General features: G+C 43.8%; 1 protein-coding gene across 3 annotated transcripts in view; it reads left to right on the top strand.

Moving 5' to 3' along the window:
- The first annotated feature begins 321 nt into the window (after positions 1-321).
- The window catches only part of LOC143354271 (nucleolar protein 4-like), a 131,710-nt gene continuing 109,278 nt past the window's right edge, over positions 322-22,753 (top strand). For all 3 annotated transcript variants that reach the window (XM_076788227.1, XM_076788228.1, XM_076788229.1), the window contains exon 1: positions 322-1,843. In XM_076788227.1, coding sequence (XP_076644342.1) covers positions 1,799-1,843 — 45 coding nt within the window. In that variant the 5' untranslated portion in view covers positions 322-1,798. The remainder of the gene's footprint in view (positions 1,844-22,753) is intronic.

Consider the following 22,753-nt stretch of genomic DNA (forward strand, 5'->3'; position numbering starts at 1 on the left):
CGCGGGTCATAGCAGGGCGCGGCGTCAGGGAGAGACAGAGACGTAACGAGGGGACGGGAGAGAGTGAGAGAGAGAGAGAGAGACAGAGCGGGGCAGGGGGGAAGGAGAGAGAGAAAGGAGAAGGAGTGCGACTAGCAAAGGGAGAGTGGGGTATGGGAGAAACGTGGAGTGAGGTTGGCGTGGTTAGGGTGAGGAGACGTGGGGGAGTCGAGTGCTACAGGGGAGCGGCGCGGCGGCGGCGAGGAGAGTAGTGGAAAGGGTGAGGTGGGTCGAGGGGAGGGGGGTCGCCGCCGCGTCGCCAGTCGCCAGTTTGCCGTGAGCGCTCGTGATGTGAGGACGTTCTATGATCTCGTCTACGAGCGTGGCGCTCTCTTAACTATCGCAAGTAGGAACGAGGGGAACGTGTGTCGCGTTTTCTTTTCGCACATTCGCGCTCCCTGGAGAACCGGGTGTGGAGCGAATATCATCTCCGTGCACAGCCGAATGATACAACAACGGGGACATCGATACAGGATCGTGCGCAACGATTGACGATCCTTCTATTCATCGAAGTCGAGAGAGCCGCGGCGTGCGCGGTCACGCGACCCCCGCACGAGGAAAACACGATCATTCCTCTGACTGGAGAGACGGAGCGGGGTCACCATACTACGTACATTCATTCCCGTGTCGATTCCCGCCGATCTAACCGCGCGGCGAGATTATTGTGAATTGTGCGACACGACTACGACCGCTTCGACGGCTGCACCCTGCTTGCCGACATACACAACCACACACCGTACACACACGCGCGCGGGTATTTTACCGGTCGTTATACACGGAGATCGTACGGGGAACGCTGTCAGTGATTGGAGTGACTGTGCCCCTCTTGTGATGACCGAACGTTTCGATCGACCAGCTGATCGCGATTCTGGCAGTGTTGTCGCATCGACTCGATGGACTATATAGAGGCAGCCGGGCCGGCGAGTATCGCGTGTACGTGAGCGGAAGTTCGAATCGGTCTCTAGGACGGGACAGTTTTCGTGCGGGCTCGCCTCCGCCTCCGCCTCCGCCTCGCCTCGCCTCGCTTGCCGCTTGGCTCTCCGCTCGTTTGCTCGCTCGCTGCCCTTTTTGCCACTCTCGCACCCGTCTACCACTACGTCGGCACCTGCGGCGACCGCGGGAATTTTATCGCGCGGTGGTTCGCGGCGCTGCTGCGTGGTGTTGTTGTGCGCGAGCTTAAAGTTCGCGGCTGTGCGCCGAACAAGGATAGAGTGCGCGACCGTGCATACGCGTCGGCCAGAGAACGAGACAGACCGCGAGTGCGCGACAGAGACGAGACTAAAACCCGAGAACTCCGCGAAAGTTCGCGGGTGAAACGTGCTATCGAGACGAATTCGAGACATCTCCGTCTCTTTCTTTCTCTTTCTCTCTCTCTCTCTCTCTCTCGCTCCAGTTTCTGTTATCGGTCTCTCACTCCGTGTACCCACGCGCGCGCGCGCGTGTGTTTTTGTGTGTGCCAGTTTGTGCGCGTGTGTACGCGCCTACGAGACAAGGACAGTGGGACCCGAATCCCTCCAGAGAAACGGGGATAGCAGACACACACACACACACACAGAGAGATCTCTTTCTTATTGTTTTTGTGATCGGTGGTTTTCGGTAGCGCGGGTGGTACCGAATCGACAAAGAAGAAGATCCCGCTAGACAGAGCGAGAGCGAAGAGACGGTTAACGGCCGGAGGGACAAGGACGCAAGAAAAAAGAGAGGGAACCACGATTACCGTTGCACGCGGTGAAGAAAGACAGACCAGTCGGGACTGAATATGTCCGCTAAGCGAAAGGCCACTGCCATCATGCAGCACCACAAGGTGAGTCGACCGATTGCTGCCACTGCGTTGCCACGTGATCGGACTTCTCCTTTTTTTCTCTCTCTCTCTCTCTTTTCTTTTCGCTGCGCGGCGAGGCCCCGTAAATCAGTCGGCGATGTATCCGTCGCGGTTCGAGCAAAAAACGAGAACCGTTTCGCCGGGTGTCAAAGTTTAACGCGAAGCGACGACGGGGTTCAAGGTTGTTCGTCGTTACGTTCGCCGGCTACTCGCAAAGTGTCGTGTGAAATTGCGGCCGAGGGATCGCGCGAGCGCGTACAAACGCACGCACGCACGCACGCACGCACGCACGCAGGCACGTTCGCCGGCATGAACCGTGCGCGTCGCGATAAACAGACCCGTTTTCGAAGGGCGAGCAATTTTCGTAACGGCCGGAAAATCCGTCCGGGATCGAGTTTGGAGATCGAGTTTTGCACGACCCCGGAGCCACTCGTTCCACGGAACTCATTATTCCGTCGCTACTCTACTACTACTACCCCCACCCCTCGGACACCCACTCTCTCTCTCTGCCACCCCCTCCCTTTACGCCCCCATAGCCGCCCACTCGACGCTCCGTGTGTTTTTGGAACGGGGGAGAAGATGAACCGGCCGCGAAAGTTTTAATTGAAAGAGTTACGCAAATGTTACCCGGGACACGCGGGTAAAAGTTGCGAGGGCGACACTTAACGCGTATTGACTCATTAACCGTCAGCTGCGTCGTTATTTCTGATTTTTGTTTCTCGAACTACCGGAGACCCGCCACCGCTGCGCGTCGATATACTAACCGTTCCCAGTGAGCACCGATACTTCAAGCGTACACAGGGATCATCGCTGTCTAGAGTAATTACGGTATTGTGGTTCGATTTCTACCGGTGTTCAATTATTTTCGAAGCCTTGGGAGTTGATACCTTTGAGAAATTAAAATCTGTGATAAATTATCTGGGAAAGTCGAATGCAGTTTTGCAACTTTGGAACAATCTTAAGTGTGGAAGATTGCTGTACTAAGCGTGCTGGTAAATATTATTGACGGAAGGGTTAATCGGAGAGTGAAAAAGATTGATCGACCATCTTCGAAAAGTTTCTGATAGAAGATAAAAGTCTACTTAGCACTACTAGCAGTGTACTCATTCATTTCTTATTTTTGTAATATCGTAATATTACGCTTTCAATATTCTTTCTATCTAATCATTCGATTTATACATTCTTTTATGCAATACTATTCGAATTTAGTACAAATTGGGGTAAATTTGTTGGTACAATGAGCATATTAATGTTCTTTGAATTTGTCAGAAGTTTCAACTCCAAAATTATTTCGACAGAATAAAAGTACCTTGGCAAGGAATTTTCAGTGAAATTAATTTTTTATGAAAAAAAGTACTTTATACAATTGATTGAAGCATCAATAGGAACAGATTTCTTTCAAATTTTTCCGTCACTGTACTAAATTCTAATTGCATCTAGTGTGTTTCTCGAACGTTTAAAAGTGTAGAAAAACAGATTGTATATTATTTAAAAACAACGATATTGTTTTTGTGTGTGTAGGCGACAAGTTTTCGTTTTCTCTGATTCTCGCGAAATATACTGCCGGGATTTACGAGTTATGTAAACGTGTCTGAAAACTTCTACGTATAATTGTTGATTTTTCGCGTAACTCTCATTGATCGGCGGAAATCGACGACGTACCATCGACGAACTCGTCGGATCTGTCTTATCACGAAGCCTTTTCTTTTTCCTCGGCCAGATTAGGCCTGTAATATCTCGCGCGAAAGATAATCCGCGGATCGCGTTTCCAGGGCGGCCGATCGAGCACGTGCTCGATCGAAGAGCCTTCGTGACTAGCCGCATTTAAATCAGTTGCGTCGCTGGTCTAAATTTTATCCCCGGGGTGTTGCATTAGGGTGAAATATTCCTGACGAAATTTGTCTCGGTTCAGAGATTTTTGGGGTGTAAAAAATTGTACTCCAACGAAAATTGGAGCAGAATTTTCTGAAATTTGAGATATCGTATAGATTTTGTTTTTATTTATATCGTATAGATTTGATTTGCAAAATAAATATTGAAATAATCATTTTACTCAAAGTGAAAAGCAGTTTTTGCGCTACTGAAAATATGTAGGACAATTTACACAAAAGTGGAAGACCATAATAAAATGTGTAATTAGAATAACTATAACTGTTACAATTTTGTTCTTTCTTCTTGCAATAAATCTAGAGAAATATTTTCGAAACAAATTTTTAAATTAATAACAGTTTAAATATACATTTTAAGGATGTATTGAAAAGTGTGATGTGCTTTAACTTTTTGGTATTTTCCCATTTTTTGTTATATGTCGGATTAATGTAGGAGTCATTTTAATATGTAGGTCTGTGCAAATTTGTGTCGATTGCAATCGTTCTGAATTTTATTATGATAGTTGCATATTCCGAATTTCTGAGTGAATATATACATATATATATATATATATATATATATTCCAATTACTCGTGTTGCACCTAATTGATGTGGAAATTCAATTTTGGTGCAGCGTGTAGGGTAGGGGCCGTTCGAAACGTCGTTAAAATCTCCGATTAATTGCATATGCTTGGATCATGGGGTTCAGAGAAATGTTTTCGAGCAGGATATTTAAAAAAGCACGTTGAAATTGTAACTAAAGCTAAACGGTCTTTTAAAAATATATTTTTACCAGCAAAATAATTTTATTTGTTCATGCTCTTTTTAAAATTATTCCACAGACAGTTTCGAGCTTAGCAATATCTAAAAGTGTAATTTTAATTTTTTGAAAAATTTTCCCCTCGACTCGCTACCCCTACAATTTTTACTTAATGGCGAAGTTTCTATTCCAGCGACCTTTTAAAATTTCATCGTCCCGAATTAAATCGAATGCATAAAAAAGCCTCGCAGGTTACACCGTCCCGGAGCTAAACTTAGTTCAAAATCCCGGGTTAGACTTCGAAAATTAATAGATCCGGGGATGGTGCTCGGGGAATATCCGTGAAACCGTACACGGTTACGGGGGTTGGCTGCGCTCGAGGGAAAATCTTTGTTTGTTCGGAAATAAAGTGCGCCCTGAAACTTTCAAACGCCGTTGTATTACGGCTACGCATCCCCTCGGTTACGATCTGTGAGCATCGGGCTAATTCCGCTACACAACAAAAGTGATTACAACGCTTGAACAAGGGGAGAGAGAAAACAAGGGAAGGGGTAGTAAATACTGGTGGCCGGTTTACCCGGTGCTGCTGCTGCGCCACTTAGATCGATCCGATCAAAATTGAACCGCGGATGTCAAGTTAGAATTAAGGCAGGTTCGGGACGTGTCCGCGTCCTTCTCCCTACCCCGTTGCGTCCTCCTCCCTTTGCGCCCCGTTCCCCGGACCTCGGGCTAACGAGCCTGTCTCGCTCCGCTGCCTCTCTTTCCTCCTCTTTCCCTCTCTTTCCCTCCGAATCGTCCCTCTCTTTCGCGCTTGCGCTCTTCCTCTCGCTCCTTCGCGGTCCAACAGGTTATATTTTTCCAGCTCCCTCATCCTCCCCCTCTTCGTCTTCGTTCACCGGTTTTCTCCCCCGTGTACCTTCTTTCTCCCTCGACCCCTCCCCGCCCCCCGCTCTCCCCAACCCCTGGCTTACTCCTCAACCCCCTCGATTTCTTCTCTTTCTCCTGCTCATTCAGAGGGCAATCAATCTTCCCTCCGGGTTCCCTTTCGTTTCCACGACGGACCAGCTTTCTTCCTGCTGGATTTCGAAGTTTTTCACGCCCGCGCGCCTGTCAAGGGATGAAGCTCGAATCCACCCCCGCGGTTCGGATACTTCTCGGTTATTTCCGTCGGGCCGCAAGGAAATTATTGGGATTAAACCTTTCGGGGAATGAAATTGTGTATTCTTGGGATTTAACCCTCGTTAGTACCTCGATGTCCAGTAACGTGTTCGGTGTAGGCGAAAGAGGTCGGCCACGATATTTTTGACAAAATTTCTCCCCACTACCGATTCTCCTCGCGAAACTTCCACCGACTTATTTGCGACATTTTTCTGATTAAAACGAGTAGAAACATGACACCATTCGGAGGTTGTTTACTCGTTTAATTGACGATTCAGTGGAACCTCGACTATCCGAACTGGCGATACCCGAACACTGTAAACATTTAAAGCGATTCGTGTACAATGTACGATACATTGCGCAACTCGGTAAAGATGTACTCTAACAGTGTAGCTCTGAGTAACTGTTCTACTGATCAGTTCGGATAATAGAGGTTCTACTGTATCGTGAATTAAACTCGCAAATGTGCTCCGAATGGTGTCGTGTTTAGGCTCGTTTCAATCGGGAAAATGTCACGAATATGTTACTACAAATTTCATGTAAAAATGTTGTATCGATTTCGAGAATCTTGTCAGACCAATTTATGCGCATCTCAGGTAAAGTTGCATTCGATGACACGGTTAATAGTAATACCTTGAAATTTTACATTTTCAAAGGAAAGGCGGTGAGGTGGAATGGATTAATGCTTTTGAAGTGAAAAAATTAAGGTTGGCCACTTCCGTGTTGTCCGAACCTCGTTTGAATTCATTACTACGAAAAAAAAAAAAAATAGTTTACACCGGTGGCCGTCGTCAATGGCAGTGAATCAAAACTGGCTACGCGGGGAAACGTGCGGAAGCGATATGCTTTGAATTTTTACCTTGAAAGCATTAATTTATTTGCGTATACGCTGCATCCCTTTCGAAGCGCACGGTTTACAGTTCATCCGTGAACAGTTGCAGAGATTTATACACCTATTTGGAACGGATTTAAAAAAAAAACTAAAGCCGATCGCTTACGGTATTTTACATAAATTTTTATACAACTTACTATAGCATGTTTATCTTGTACGCGAATATTTTTTAGTAGGGGGGCACTCAAATATTTCCTAGAATATAATAAATATAAAATATTCCGTCGGCGTTCGTTGAAATTTATCGTGTTAAAAAATCGATAATATTGCAATAACAAGTGTTTTAAATCACTTGCGATAAAAATGTCTTTCGTGAAAGAAAGTTTCGAATTTCGAAATACCCAGATATAATTCTCGCAAAGTTCCACGGTTAAATAAACAGGATTTTAAATTGTTTTAGAAATTCGAAGGCTCCTTTTCGAATATTTTTGGCGCGACGGTATTCGAAAATCGCAATTGTTGTGTTAGAAAATTTATTTATCCGATTGTTATTCGTCCTGCGTCCCGGTGCGACGAGCATGATTCACATTGTCTATTCAGTTGACAGTAGTCGAGCGTGAAGCAACGAAATACACACATTTTTCGCGAACCTCGTCATGAAAATCCATTGTGCGTTTGATTTACCCGGTTAGTCGTTGCTGAAAATTCTTTATGTCTGATTCACACTGCTCTCTGTAACGCGATGGCCGCGGGATTTGTTGCAGCTCGTTACTTAACCAAAGTCGATGGCGGAAGAATGGTTTGCAATAATATCGTATCTTTTTGTAATTCCGTGGTTAATCTGCTTCTAGCAAGGTAAAATACCTTCGCATTTTTCATTTAGCTGGAATTGGATTAGTGTGGTAGGTCCTTTATGCGTGCTAACCGCGCCCCAGTAGTGTTCTCTGGCAAAGTTATTATGAACTCTTTGCCCCATTCGGAGGATTTTATACATGAGCACGCAACTTTTTGTCTCGTCACTTTAAGCATTTTCACGCTTGCTTTCTACTAGGAAAAATGTAAAATTTAAAGAACTATACCGTAAAATCTAACCATCAAATTATACCGTTTATGTATTACCGCGAATCGGTTTCATTAGTAATTACCAGAAGAAAACCCTTTGTTTAACCCTTAAGCGAACTATTGGGGCCAATGGGACCCCGCTTAAATTTAGGCTAATAATTATTTAATGTAAAATCTCACTATTTTTCCATTTAACATTTCGACAGAGTTATGAATATTACATACAAGTGTAATTTAAAATGCAATTCAAATTACTATTAATTTGTCCAATGTAAATGTAATTTTATAACGATAATATTCATCAAAAACATTGCTTAAAAATTGTTATTCACAGCTTCCGGATAGGATCGGCAATACGTAAACAATGGTCACATTTTACCCGGAATTTGCCGCTAATACGAACCAACAGACACATTTAAAATTCTTTTGAAATTCAAATGTTTTTTTGACGGACCTGTGCGGGTCGGTTCTCGCGTAAAACGAAACAGATAAAAGATAAGCGTAGAATTCGGGGACGATGTATTTGGCACTATTACATAATGCGATTAGAGTCTCTCCCTTCCCCCCTCCCCCTAGCCCCTGCCGCGTACATTATTCGAAGAACACGGCAAAAGGTAAGCTGGATTAGCTGAGAATGGACGACGCGTTTAAAAGGAAACAGGAAGAAATGTTTGTAACTAGGACGCTTTTAACGTATTAATCCAAAGCCTGTAACATTTACTCCATACCTTCCGACTACTTTAACTGTGAATCGCATTCATTTGCATCTCTGCGAAATCGGCAGCTCTCAATTCGGAAGATAACGTTAGTACATATCAAGGAAATGTACATAATTAATAATTACTATTTATTTAAATTCTAAGTTTATTATTTAAATTCTATGTGCAATTCTATTTGGAGTCCTGTGAAGCATTTAGCGATGTACATGCATTTCCCTTAAATTTCAATTTGTTTAAATTAAAAATATTTGTTAGGTTGTTGTTGTAATATGAAATATATTCCTCGTGAATGAAGCTAGGTTCCTTGAACTAGAAATGGATTTACTTTTCTTGGAAATAAATTGTGCAAATCAATATTTCTTTTAGACAAAAATATATCGCACGCGAATACACAAATTTCTGATAAATTATAATTGCCTCGTGACTGTGATTGTTTCCAAGGAAATGAGACCTGAATTTCAATCGTGGCACGACGAGTGTAGTATCCTCAATTAATTACATTCCATTCGTATAGTCGCACAACTTGGCACTAGCAACGTGATTAAAGTGGAAACAATTCATCCATCGTCTCATTGACTGATTCAGGTTTTATTCATTCTTTTCCTCGTCTTGCCTCTGGCTTTACTATGGCGATCGAGTAGTATAGTTCGACGAGTTCAATCAGCAGCAGTCAACGAACACGCGTGACTACCAATTTAGGAATACCTTTTACTACCATAAGTAATGTCGTTTCTATGTAACATTTTATTTTACTTAACAGTTAGTGTAAATTAATTAATTACAGATTTATTTCACAATAAGCACACTGCGACTAAAGGTTAATAAACTTGATTCGCATGTTTTTAGCATAATAAATTTTGAAATTCTCTAATTTTTATATTATGGGTCACAGTAGACCCTGGCATCGCAGTAGGAGGCTTCGAACTCGTTAGGAATGTTGTGAGGCGTACAGTTGTTAAAAATCGACTATTTGGGGAAAATAATTTCTGTTTAATAGTATAATAAATTTTGAAATTCTTTAATTTTGATATTATGGGTCACAGTAGACCCAGGCGTCGCAGTAGGAGGGCTAACGCTTCCAACTCGTTAAGAATGTTGTGAGGCGGACAGTTGTTAAAAATCGACTATTTGGGAAAAATAATTTCTGTTCAATAGTATAATAAATTTTGAAATTCATTAATTCTGATAGTATGGGTCACAGTAGACCCAGGCGTCGCAGTAGGAGGGCTAACGCTTCCAACTCGTTAGGAATGTTGTGAGGCGTACAGTTGTTAAAAATCGACTATTTGAGGAAAATAATTTCTGTATAATAGTGCAATAAATTTTCAAATTTTTTAAGGCAGTTCTATAAAAATGATCGGAATGTTCTTCGTCTAAAAAAGTTCCTTCTGCTCTAAATGTCGTAGTATCATCGTGAAACCGCAAAAGCGAAACTGTTCAACTAAATGCCGATTTTCGGCTTTCGGTTTAGATTTTTCGTTCCGAAAATGTCCGGAAGTCACTCCTCGGCGAGCTTTCAAAATCCCGCGGATAAGATCCGCCGAAAGCGACTTTGCATGGTTCCCAAAGCTGTTCTAGACGCGTGGAATCCCGGAGCGCGCTAATGAGGCGTGCGATTCTCTCGTTAAAGGATTAAATTACTAGACGCGGAAAATCGTCGTAAAAGCTCGGAGGGTTAGGCATAAGGGGGTGGGGTGGGGGGGTTTGGGGTGTTCCCGTCCTTTAACGACGATCCCGAGGACTTAATGGAGCTTGTAAATGACGGAAAATCGATTCTCTCGCGAAACACTACTTTTCTACGACTTTGCCTTCTCCGGTTCGCCCCCGGGGTTAATGTGTTCCGACTTGATTGGCTATCGCGAATTTTACCGATGGGAACAATGCGAGATCGTCTTTTCTCCTAACGGAAAAGCCGATAGACAGGCGAAGAAATATGATAGGAATGTTATACATATTCCATTCTTTCTAATGAAGTTTCTGACACTTGTTGCGCAAGTTCAACTGCGACTCTAATGAATCGTAAAAAGTTCGCAACTGGAAAAGGTACAGCGCAACGAGACGATTATGAAAACTTATATACGACAATATAATATTACGGAAAATTTGTATAATTTTTCGATGCGAACACAAAAAAGAAAAATTAAATTTTTAATTTAAATTTAAATTGCTTAGTCGAAAGTGCTGATCAGAAAATTAAAATTCAGTAAAAAATGCTGAGCCAAAATTAAACGGCAATTTTCTAAACAAATTTTAACTCGGTGAGGAATCCATAAATTCTGATATTCTAGTGTGATAAGATAGAATTGTTAAAAATTTACAAATTATAGGATAGTTAATTTTTTGGCGCTGAAAGGGTCAAATTTTCTGACGACAAAGCCACGAGAATTGTTGGTTAATGTCTAAGAAAGTTGAGCGGAACGGCGTATTTCGATCCACCCCGTTGATTTGCCCTCTCTAAAGTTATCAACCAAGAAACAGCATTCCCGATATCAATATCGACGTCTCTGGTTTATCACTGACACGATCGCTCCCATTCGATCAGGCAATTAAATCGGTTATACACGTGCCAGACCGACACGCAACTGTTCAGGAGCATTTCGGTCCCCCAACTTGCTAATTTTCGAGCGATTCAATCGTATACATGCACAGCCAGCTGAACGCTATTTCAGTCAAATATTACTCCCCTAAACGACTCCTTTAGCATCTCGAAAATAGATACATTTGACAGTTCAAACACTCAAAATCGGTTCACAACCCTTGCAAAATTAACCGACAGAATTTTTACAACGATTTTTTATTTCTTGCCGAAAATGTTTCTAATAGATTGGAAATGTAGAATGATTTATAACCTTGGCGACATATATAGAGAAATCACTGTTGGCTCCTACGCCTTGGCGACATATATAGAGAAATCACTGTATAGCGCAGAATTTGAGAACTTTTTCTCTTGGAAAAATAATTGGTCGCTTTCCCTTAAGCAAAAAGAAAAAAAGATACTTTGAGATCCAAAAAAGTAGTGCAAGTAAAATGCTAAAGTCATATTTGGTGGATAATTTGACGTCACAATTTTCACAAAAGCTTAGTTATCTAGGGTTGGAACAGTGAGTCAGAAAGAAGTAACGAACCCGAAATCGTGGAAGTAAAATTTCATGCGAGTAAGAAACATATTGATCGAGCTACAGGGGAAGTGCATAGTTCACGAATTCTTAAATTTCGCGTTCCCGAATACGAAACCACGTTTAAGGTACTTTCATTTTACACCTCAGACTTGTGTCTCCGGAGGAAATCGTATTCTTTCCGATCGTACCACGAATTTTATTTCACCCTGCCACCCCTTGCTTTTCCACGGTGCTGTGATCTCGCCGGGGCGAGTTCGCTGGAACTGGAACTGGAACTGGAACTGGAAAGAAGAAGAAGAAGAAGAAGAGGAGGGCGAGCAAGGGGGGTGGACTTCGGTGTGGAGCTTCTTCATCACACGGGCAGCCTGGCACTGCGAGAGGGAAGGAAAGAGTTTGAGCGAGGGGTGGGCCTCTCTCGCACCCCTCATATTCCAGGCGAGGTAAGGGCCAGTATGGATTTCCCATAAGATCAGGTATGCCAGTGCCTGGAACCGACAATAAGAGTGTGCCAGTGTGCTCGTTCGCTATATTCAGTGACGGGGAACTGGGGGAAGGGCGAGGGGTGGGGGAGTAAAAAGGGAAGAAGAGAGCCATCCCCCCTTCCTTCGGAGCCGTTTCGAGCCACCCCGGGGGCTGCTCGTGTCGAGCCCCGTTTTCAAAGCTGTCTTCCCTGCCGCGCCGTGTGGAACACGCTAAGTACCAGCCTTGCACAGAAACTGAAAATCCAATATGCATAAGAAAATGTCGGGAGAATTTTTTCATCATTATCTAACTGAAAAAGTTCCGTTGCTCGGGAGGGATTCGTAATTCATTGTTTCGTCACTAACTCGACACAGAAACGTGTTTTGTGTTTGTTGCGAGAAACTTTTTTTCTGAATTTTTGAAATTTTCTCTACTATGAACTTTGAAAATCTCATCAGCGAACGAAATGAGAAATGGTGCGGTGCATCGATCGCAAGAACTAGGAGCTGTACAGACATTTATTTCTTCTCTTAATAATTTTGAGAACTTACGAATAATATAATTTTTAAAAATTTTCATTATTTTGTGTTCCACCGACTCGTTTTTATAAACAAAATCGGCAATCTGGTTATCACAGATTGCACTTTATAATCAGAACCACTTTTTCAGAACAATGCTATTCATACATTTATAGCGTTTCCCTTATCGGAAGTGTGAAACAATGATGTCGCATGATTGAAACGCGATAGGGTTACCAGGAAGTCTTCTCTGCAGTCGGTTTTTACTTTCTGGACGAGCCTCGTGCATTTGTGACGTTCCTCGGTGTTTACCGAGGCCACCGACTAATTGTTTAACGCGTAATTAACTCCAGAACGCTAATCTCCGCCAATACAGTACGCCGCCTCACCTCGTCTGCTTCGTTCCTTTAAGGACTAATTGCAAACGTAAATAAAAACATGAGCGAGCGTATTTGATACAACAGTGGTACTTTTATTTAATTAATAATAGTTAATAATTATTTTATTTAATTATGATTCAACCCCCGAGACGTGGTGTTAAACGACTCAGTGGTGCCAAGGTAATGTAATTTATAAAAAATAAATAATAATGAAAAAAATTAAAATTTTTCTCTTTTATTAATTTTAATTAATTCATTATTTATGGCTGCATCGAAATAATTATGTTCGAGTAGAGAAGGAAGTAGTTGAACTAATTAGCTTCCATTTCAAAAATATTTGAATCGCGTTCGGAGCATGGAACCCCAGCCAACTAGAGAATGCCGTGATTGGCAGACGAAATTCGAAACTGTTGGATGTTTGTCAAAAAGTAAAAGTTCTGAAACATCGCGTGTATCTGATGAACAGTACGTTCGTGCAACACTGCCCGAAAGAAAGCATTGCGATACCACGTTGATACATGCTGCACGAGTTACAACGAACGTATGAATATCTGTACATTTGTCCATCAAAACTAAAAATATCTCTAGAAACCGAGGCGTGTCTCAATACTTCCAATCATCATTCCTTGACCGTTCCAATGCGAATCTCGTGATATTTGCCTGTTTCACATATTTTTCAGTCTTTGCTCAATATACTATGTCGCAAATACCTTTCTGATAAAAGTCGCAGAACTATCCCCACTACCGCGGGGTATGCCTGGTATCCTCAGACGCCGAGGTATGCAAACATAATATTACAATAAGAATAGTATCTCCTAGACGATATATGTCGCTGGCAAGACCCGTGTTGCTGACATATATCGAGAAAACTATATGTTCTATTTGAAAAAATGCTCGCAAATGGCTGAACGCTAAAATAGTGGACGATGGTGTGCGGGGGTGAGGAGTGGGGGGTGGGCGACGATGTCAGTCGCATTAGGAGTTCGGCCTACGACAGGGACCGGAGGAAATGGAATTTCCTACGAAGCCGTGGTCGTCGTCGTTTGTCTGGTCAGTCTGATGACGGGCTTATCGGCGCCGTTCGTCAACTGGCGCACACTCACGCACACTCGTTGTCACCGGGCTCCCCGTCGCACAGCCGGTAGGCGTGTGTGATAGCGAGGTGATGTTTGTTGCTAGCTGTCGGCTGATTCAGGGAGCCATCCGTGTCAAGGTACACCGCATCGACGTCTACATGCAACGTCCTGTGCTCTTTTTGCAACAGTCACGTGCACACGTACCAACTGGCGCACGCTCGTGTTCGCTTGGCCACTTGGACAGCGCCGACGACGATGCTCCGAAAAACCTGAGGAACGATAACAGGACTCTGAATTTTCACGGCGACCTTGAATCACCCGGAGCAATCGCCGCCGCCGCGCCGGTTTGAAAAGTCGCGGAATTTTTTATTTCAACGAGATAGTTTCGAAATTCTGTGCCGCCCGTCTCGCCGGCTAATTGGCCAATTAGCGTTGATTATGTAGCACGTCGGATAGAAATCTCGAGACAGTCTCGTTTCGAATTGCCCGGAGGTAGTTGAAAAGCGTCGTTCGGAGGAGATGTTGAAACTAGATAAAATATTTTTGATGTACTGTACACTCGGTTTCGGCGACGGCATAGTGTTGACAAAGAAGATGAGCTAAGAAGGCAATCAACGGGTGGATCATGGGTATCTGAACCATTTTGAACCTCCATTTTGGAGAGGCTGGGACTGCTCGTAACAATGCTCCCGGAGCATAATCAAATATTCGTCATGGTCTGTGCTTGGATCCAGCTTGCGTGCTCTTGGAGAGCGTTGATGATGTATGGGCAGGCTAGGAAACTGAAGACAATTAGTCCACATATACCGTACTAATTGTTTCACTCGAATCTAAAAGTGTATCCAAATATTCTGCATGACGTGTAATTAGAGCTTTTGGAAAGATGCAAGCTTCCTTTTTGCTACGATGTCTTTGGACCGGTGGTTCTTAACCTGGGGTGCACACCCCTGGGAGTGCGAGAGAAGTTTCGAAATTTTCGACGGAATATTTATGTCACAGTAAATAAATTATCTCGCAATAGATGTAATTTTCTAAGTAAAGAAATAGGAACAAATTTTTCACGGGGGTGCGAGAACTTATTTTTAGGTTCAAGGGGTCACTGAAAAGGTTAAGGACCGCTGCTTTAAAGGTTCACGTCTAGTCAGTTCAACAGGTGAACTATCTGACTTAAAACTTTCCGTTTGTATATAGTTGAAATTACATAAACGAAAATTATGAATATATTTTACGATAGGATACGGATATACTTGCCATTTGTTTAGTGTCATAAAATGCAATAACAAACCAACCTCCCATGGAATTATTTTAATTCATAAATTTTTTACACTATTCGAATTTTGCGAGTAAAATTAAAATTGTTTGGCTACATAGACGTTTATTTCCTATATTAATTTTTTTGTACGAGTCGAAAATAGTAGAATAATATTCTAAATTCTTTAAACGTTTTTATTGTTTGCATTCGATCGGAATACATTCGCGGGTAACGATCGATCCATCAATCGTTTTAGTTTGAGCGTGGAAAAGGAACGGTTTAGCGTCTAATTGGCGATCGAGGATTCAAGATCGTTCCGAGAACGAGTGTCGTCTTCTCGCACAACGTTTCTATTAACCGCGACACGCGATTCGGCGATAAATTACGCGAAACCCGCCGCGCGCGCGCCGCGCCGGAAGGAAATTACGAGGCGATCGAGAGCGCAACTCGCGGGACAGGCGGCGCGCGCGAGCGCGTTTCTCCGTTGTTGCGAAAACGTATCGATACGAGGAATGCCGTCGATCGATATAATCACACGGCCGGTGACATTGTGAAATAAGGCTCGACCTGACGCGTAATTTTAGTCGCGCGTTCGAACAGATAAGTAACGCGACCCCGAGCAGATGTATTATGTTGTTTTTGAGTCGGCGATCGCGGACATAGTTGATCTCCGACGAAGATTCGTGATCGTTATACTTTAGCGGATGTCTTTATGCGAAGTAAAAATTTTCTGCGTTCGTCAAAAGAAACGGGAGTCGCCTATAGATTTATTTCTTGATTTAATCGATACGGTGTTTACTCTATATTTGTCGCAAATGCTTAGTCGATAAAAGTCCCAGAACTATCCCCACTGTCGGGTAAGCCCGCGTGGATCAAAGTATCTCCTGGCCGATATATGTCCCTGGCTAGACCTGTGTTTTGGACATATACCGAGTAAACACTTTAATCTTACTATTGTTTCCGATTGCAACTCCAGTCCAATCGTCATTCTCAACAATAACCGTACCGAGCACAAAATGTGACCTCATATTTTATAAAAATTGCAAGATCGAATGTATCTAAATTTCTTACAATTTTTATAACTGATGACGAAATTTATTTACTCATTTCTGATGGAAGCATCTTTTGAATTTCAATAAATTTGAGATAAAAGAGTGTGAAAGTGTTAAATTACCATAACTGAGAATCTCCATCAAGTTTCCCTACCGACATTAGATATAAAGTAATTGAAGTCGCGATCAAATTAAAATTCGTAACAACCAGATTTTCAAACGTGACCACCGTGACTAGGATTTTTCAAGTGCTTTAAATCTCTGTATTTCACTGTACTCTAAATTACTTTATTTTATACATTATTCAAACTGAACGCTATCGCAGTTGATACGGGCTCCTCCTAACTTCGCACAATCCCGCTCAAATTAATTAAAACCTACAAACTGTTTTAATACCTCTAAAATTGCATACCAAATTAATTTTTACGTATTATACATATATTACCTGAAATAATTCGTGAAATACAACGGAACGCGTAAATTAGCAACATTTGATGATATTTTTATTCCGTTCTTACCACGAGGAGGTTTCTGCTCGACGAATGGAAATTTTCGTTTAGTCTGATTTCCATCAATTTAGTATCATAGACGGTAATTTGAAGAGAAGAAAACTGGGCTTGTGTGCCTAGGTTCTGTTTCCCTCGGACAGTGATTTCTCTATATATGTCACCAAGACCTGAATGATACATGTCGCGAAATTATCCCCACCACCGCAAGGAATGGAAGGAGTAAAGGAGGACTGTGAAGAGAGTAATAAGAGAGTGTCAAGAGGAGTGTAAAGTGTAAGAGTATATAGAGTGTTGTTGACATATATCGAGAATTCACTCGTGCTGATCATAAATGCCGAAAACCCGGAGTCAAGCCATAGTTACGATTTCCGTTCCAATTAGGCTATATCGTGGACGATAAATATTCGAGAATACTGGAACGTCGGGTTCGGAATCAGTGTCCATTCTTAATAGCTAAACGTCACCAGAGCAGGCGGTAATTAGATTCGCGAAATTTCGAATGGAAGCCGTTCGTGCTCGAGGCGACTCAAATTCTAAACATGGTTACCGGCTCTGAATAGCCGGGCTCCTCGCACTTCAAATATTCGGAAAGTGCCGGGGATATCGCATCTTCCCGTAGAAATGCGAACGGTAATCGAATTATGGTTTCCTCGGGAAGGTCACCCGGCAACAGAACCCGCCTGACCTGCCTCTCGCACATGATTCTCTGCCACCCCTCTGCGCGGCCTCCGGAATACTTCTACTCGCCGACGACACTCTTTGTAATCCTCGGGGCTGACACCGGCTAACGATCGCCATTTAAACAGGCACTCTGCTACCTGAACACCATAATAACCCGAAGGGTACGTCGGTCAAAATTATGGAACAATAGGCGTCCCACCTTGAGTTTCATGGTTTTTATGGGCGTGCCAGGCCCGCGATTATGCGGGAGAATTGTTCCGGTCCTGCTGTAGGCACGCTCGAGTAACGAAATTTCACCGCTTCAACGTTAAAGGACACTTAGGTCTCTTTTACATTTTATAATTCACGCCTCGAATCAAATGGCAGTGATCAAAATTATGCTCGAGAAGGAGGGGGCAGGATCGATTGTACTTTAATGGGAACGACGGTAATTACGTGTCTGCGGGTATAGTTTGGACTTTATCGTTCTTTAATAGTAATTACACGTTGTTAGACTGACACAAGAGTACCCCTAAGTGTATTGCACTGTTATGTTTGTAAGGCACTTGATAACGACAAACGGCGTAGTGAGTGTGAAATATTTTATCTGTTATTTAAATCACGGCGTATGCGAATCTATGTAATTGTCGTGGAAAGTCGTCGCAGAACTGCCATTGGTTAGTTTATGTATCGGTTTCAGCGCAAATTGCAAATATCTGGGTTCGTAGCTACAGGCGCACAAGTATAAGCAGAATTCATTGTACAGTATTGTCTCCGTAACTGTCGCAAAGGTCTCTACCGTAACTGTCGAGAATTTATCCCCACCACTGGGGGATCCCCCTCGGAACCAGTCAAGCGGGGCAAACACGCTGAACGTTCCGAGCCAGCTAGGGGTCGAGTATCGGTGAGACTCACACTGAACCAAGCTAAGCAAAAGATTGCAACTTTTCTAATGTTTAATTTGTTTTATGAAACTTTTAACATTCGTCATATTTTCCCAATTAAAATGACACCAAACACGATACAGTTACGGTCGTAATTACTTCTCTGCGTTCGGCGGACACAAAGAATGTAGCACCTCTACGAGAATTGTCGCTCGGCAGACCCGAGAATACGACAATTACGAAGATACTACTGTACCGAAGTTTTTCGCAAATATCTGGGAAACTGAGCGACATCGCGAGCAACATACACAGGAAAAAGTTGTCGAAAATGTCGAGATTTATAAGATATATAAAAATCATTGAAATTGGAGGGTACGTGAGTTTGCTGTCTAGAGAAGAAGAGAGCAGCTTATGCAGTTCAACTTTCCTGAAGAAGCCTCGAACCCAGCAGAGTAGCCGGCAAGAGGGGCGGGCGTTCCACGCGGCGTGGCATGCAGTTATTCGCATTAAAAAATAACGTTTCCGCGCGGTGCGAAGCCCCCGGTTCAGCCATCAGACGGTTTCATCGTTAATTTCCTGGATCCTCTCTGTCTGTCGAAGCGAAAGGTGGAAGCGGGAGGCTAGCGCGGCGGCTCCCACCTATGCGCATAAATAATGAAAATCCTCCGACTCGGTATAATTACCGGCGCGGAGCGTCGCATCCGGTCTCGATTCAGACAATCGTCGCGTTTTCGTTCGCGCCGGGGATTTCGGATGCGCGCTCGCCGTATTTTTGGGGACGAATTCGATTACCAGCCGCCGCGGCGCGGCGCGGCGCGGCGACGGAATGCACGCGCTCCGTTCCACGGCGAACCGGCCCGGGGGCCTATCTTTGGATCCTCGCCGCGTCTCGCCCGGTTCGCCACCCTTAAACTGCGACCGCCGGCCCTTAATTCATCGTCGCCTCCGCTCCGAATAATTCGTACGACAGTCAAGAGCCCTTCGGTTGTCCTAGGTCCGGGATTACTCGGCGATAATCGAATCCGCTCGCCGCTAATTGACTCCCGGAGTAATCACGAGTAAAACTTTCATGCCTCGCCCGCGCCGTTCCATCTGACTGACAACCGACTCAAATGAGGGGCCAACCGGGGGAAGAGAGTCAGCGTGTGCGTGAGGGAAGGGCGGGGGGCTGCGGGAGGGGGAGGGGCGACCGGGTGGGTAGAACGATATTATCAGAGATGCCTCTCGGGTTCCACGTAATTGAAGTAAAGCGAGAATCGTTCCCTCGTCTGTCACACTGAATTTGCGATAATGGAGGTTGCCGATTTTCTAGCCTTTCCGCCGCGTCGATGATTCATTCCGTCTGGGACCGATTGCGCGCTCTAATGACGATTATTTTCGTTCTCGTGCGAAGTTTCGGGTTTCTTCTTCGGCTGGAGGATCGGGTCTGGATTTAGGATCCACGATGAAGATTGCTAGTCCATTTAGACATACCGTAGCACGTACAGTTCACCAACCCCAGTCGCGCTACGATTTATTCTGCAGTGATTTTGTAAGTTCTCTGCTGTTCATCGTTTCTTCCAACGAAATCGTGGTACAAACGACCAGGTGGCGATTCTACACGAAGAAACAAGTCGAAACAAAGGAATAACATTTTTCCGTTCGACGCTTCGTTTTCGAGTAAATCGAGTTCGAAAATTCAGCGAACGCGCGCGCTGTTAGAAATCGGCCGACGCGTTCATGGCCTACCGATTCTGTTAGGTTGTAGCTTATACTGTAACGTAACGTTATAGCTAATGAAAAGTCAAATTCAACCATGTATAACATGTGTGACCTTCAATTGACCTTCGAGGGTATTGTACCCGTAGAATTGTTCTTCGCGTGGAATCAGCCCCTTTAGATCGTACCATCAGTTATCAGTCGCTCTGTATAACAAAGCAGAGAATACGCAAAATAATTTGTAAAGTCTCTCCAGACGTTCCACATATAACCGGAGCTTAATGACTTCGATTCCGCGAAACCAACAGGCCAGTCAAGGGCGGTTAAACCAAGCCAATTCCGCTCGAAATTTCGAATCGGCGACCCGGGGCGAGCCCCTTGTCAGCATGATCATTTCGCTTCTATAAAATTCACCGCATTTTGTTTGTATCCGAGCGCTATTCGAATAGTCGCTACCGAGAGTCACCTACATACGAACAGCCACGATGTATTATTGACACCGCAACCCCCAATGTAGCTCGCCGCCGCCGTCGACCCTCTTTGTGCCCTCCCATGTTGGAAATTGGACAGGTATGTGCTCTCCCGCGTGTGCGCGCGCCAGATATATGCTCCGTATATACACCTATATGTGTATCCACAGTACACATGTATAGGTATGTATATATATGTGGTATATATGTATATATATATATATATATTATAGATACATATATGTATACATATAAGTACCGGGTGGCGTTCCACAAACTATGCACACACATCGGTGTCCACTGGTGCGACCAATAAATTTTTTCCGATGTTTTATTCCCCCGTGGCACCGAACCGTCTCCTCAGCGCGGAATTATAAGCCCTGCAAGACAACGAATGACCCCCGGCCTGTTCAATTTCATTCCATCCTGATAAATTTGTGGTTTATTCGAAAGATGAATCTCGGACGCGACCGGTGTCGCGTTATAGGCGAAATTAATGATTGCTTTGGGAACGCTTCGTGCGACGCTCCGCTGCGACGGTTTTTTCTTTTTGGGGTGGGGGTACCGATTTCGACTAAATAGTGAATAAATCGGAAAAAATGAGATTTTTATGGTACGTTTTTAGGGGAATATTTAACAAGTGAAAGACGAATTTTGTACTCCGATTTTTTTTTTCAGTAATCTTTAGCGGAGTTTTTATTTGATTTTTAATCTGGAAATTCTACAATTTATTTGGGATTTATTTGTGATTTATTTGGGACTGGTGATCTTCGTACAAATTTTGCGAATTAACTTTAAGAAACAGGAGTTAAGTGGAGATTTGTTTTTTCTTCCAAAAATTTAATTTTTGTTCGTTTATGCAAACTGTGCAGTCTAAATTATTCGATATAAAAGTACAAGCAGAAACGCGATGCTATCGACCGAATAGGTTTCAGAATCTGATCCGCTGCTCTCTATGATTAACATTATCAATTCCGCGCGTTGCTCTATAGAGAGGGAACACTCTATAATGATATCTGTGCATATACTGGAACCTGAAGCTGTTGGCTGACACCCGTTATCAGCCGAATCAATTTTGTTGTCCCCATTGATCGCAGTTTACATGAATTTTAACTGAAATTTATTGACGGCGTTGCACTTTTTGTAACTGAATCATACAATTTATTCCGCGCGATTTCAATCTTTACTCGCTTTTAATATACAACAGCATTTACATTAAATCATTGAAAAATTCGCAGTTTCGACAATTGTTTTTTTTTTCAGAAAAACTGAATAATTTTAATACATTCATAGCAAATTTAAACGCGAGAATGCTTCAATTATTTTACGACGACTGTGGTGGAAATAAAATTTTCTGCAACTAATATTTAAGCATTCAAGTGAATGCATACTATAATTTTTCGTTTCTCTTCTGTAAACTTATTAAGGATAAATAACTTTCAGAAGAACAAAATCAAATAAATCACGCAGAAAGGGATCAAGTTCTTCGTTATTCAAAAGGTGTAATTCAAAAATAAAATATTCAAATCCACAAATCTTTGCAAAATCAACGTTTCCGTCTATCGCGACACTCTCCCCAATGAGAAACCTTCAAATTGAGATTAGGATGAACTGCGCAACAGAAAAGGCCGGTGTAGGGTCCCCGAATTAGCAATTTCCATGCAGAAACGCGTCCGAAAAAATCATTCGAATCGAGAAAAAACACCTCGCGTCGCAATCTACGGGCCGGGCACCGTCGTCGTTCCGCGAGCCCCATATTCCGTTGCGGCTTGGCAACCAACAAAAAAGAAAAAAGAAGAATTCAACAGAAAACAAAACAACCGAAGCTACGTAATATTTCGTAGGCGTCCGAAACGTTCTACCGCGTGCAAAAATGCTCCGCGAGATCGAACAAGCCCGGCGCGATACGGGTTGCCCGGTTCGAACGAGCGCGCGCGGCCTCGGGTACGGGTTCGGGTTCGGGTTCGGGTTCTCGGGCTCTCGGGCTCTGCCAATTCCGCTCGCAATTCCACGGCGAAATTTTGAGCGCGATCCCGCGGACAACGCCGCAACAAAATTATTATTTTATTCGCGGAACTTTGCTCGTTTCCTCGGTCGTAGCCATCGTTGTATCTCCCTCGTGACTGGTCTCTGGTCGAGTTTACGGCTCCCCGGTCTCCACCCCTGGCGGTCCCCGCTACCCACACACGCGTGCACACCGTCGCGTGTGCATACACGCTCGCCAGCAGCCACACAGGTGCGCGCGTGCACATGCACCGACGCAACGAACGGCGGGAGGGGGTGAAAGGTGGGGGTGGAGGGGGGGACGCGCGCGAATCTCGTCCAGCCGCGCCTGCGGTACATATATTAGCACGTTCCGTGCACACAGAACCGACAGACAGCGCCATGCGAGAGAGAGCACACACATAAACG

Source organism: Halictus rubicundus, chromosome 5, assembly GCF_050948215.1.
Source record: "Halictus rubicundus isolate RS-2024b chromosome 5, iyHalRubi1_principal, whole genome shotgun sequence".
In the NCBI taxonomy this organism is placed as follows: Eukaryota; Metazoa; Arthropoda; class Insecta; order Hymenoptera; family Halictidae; genus Halictus; species Halictus rubicundus.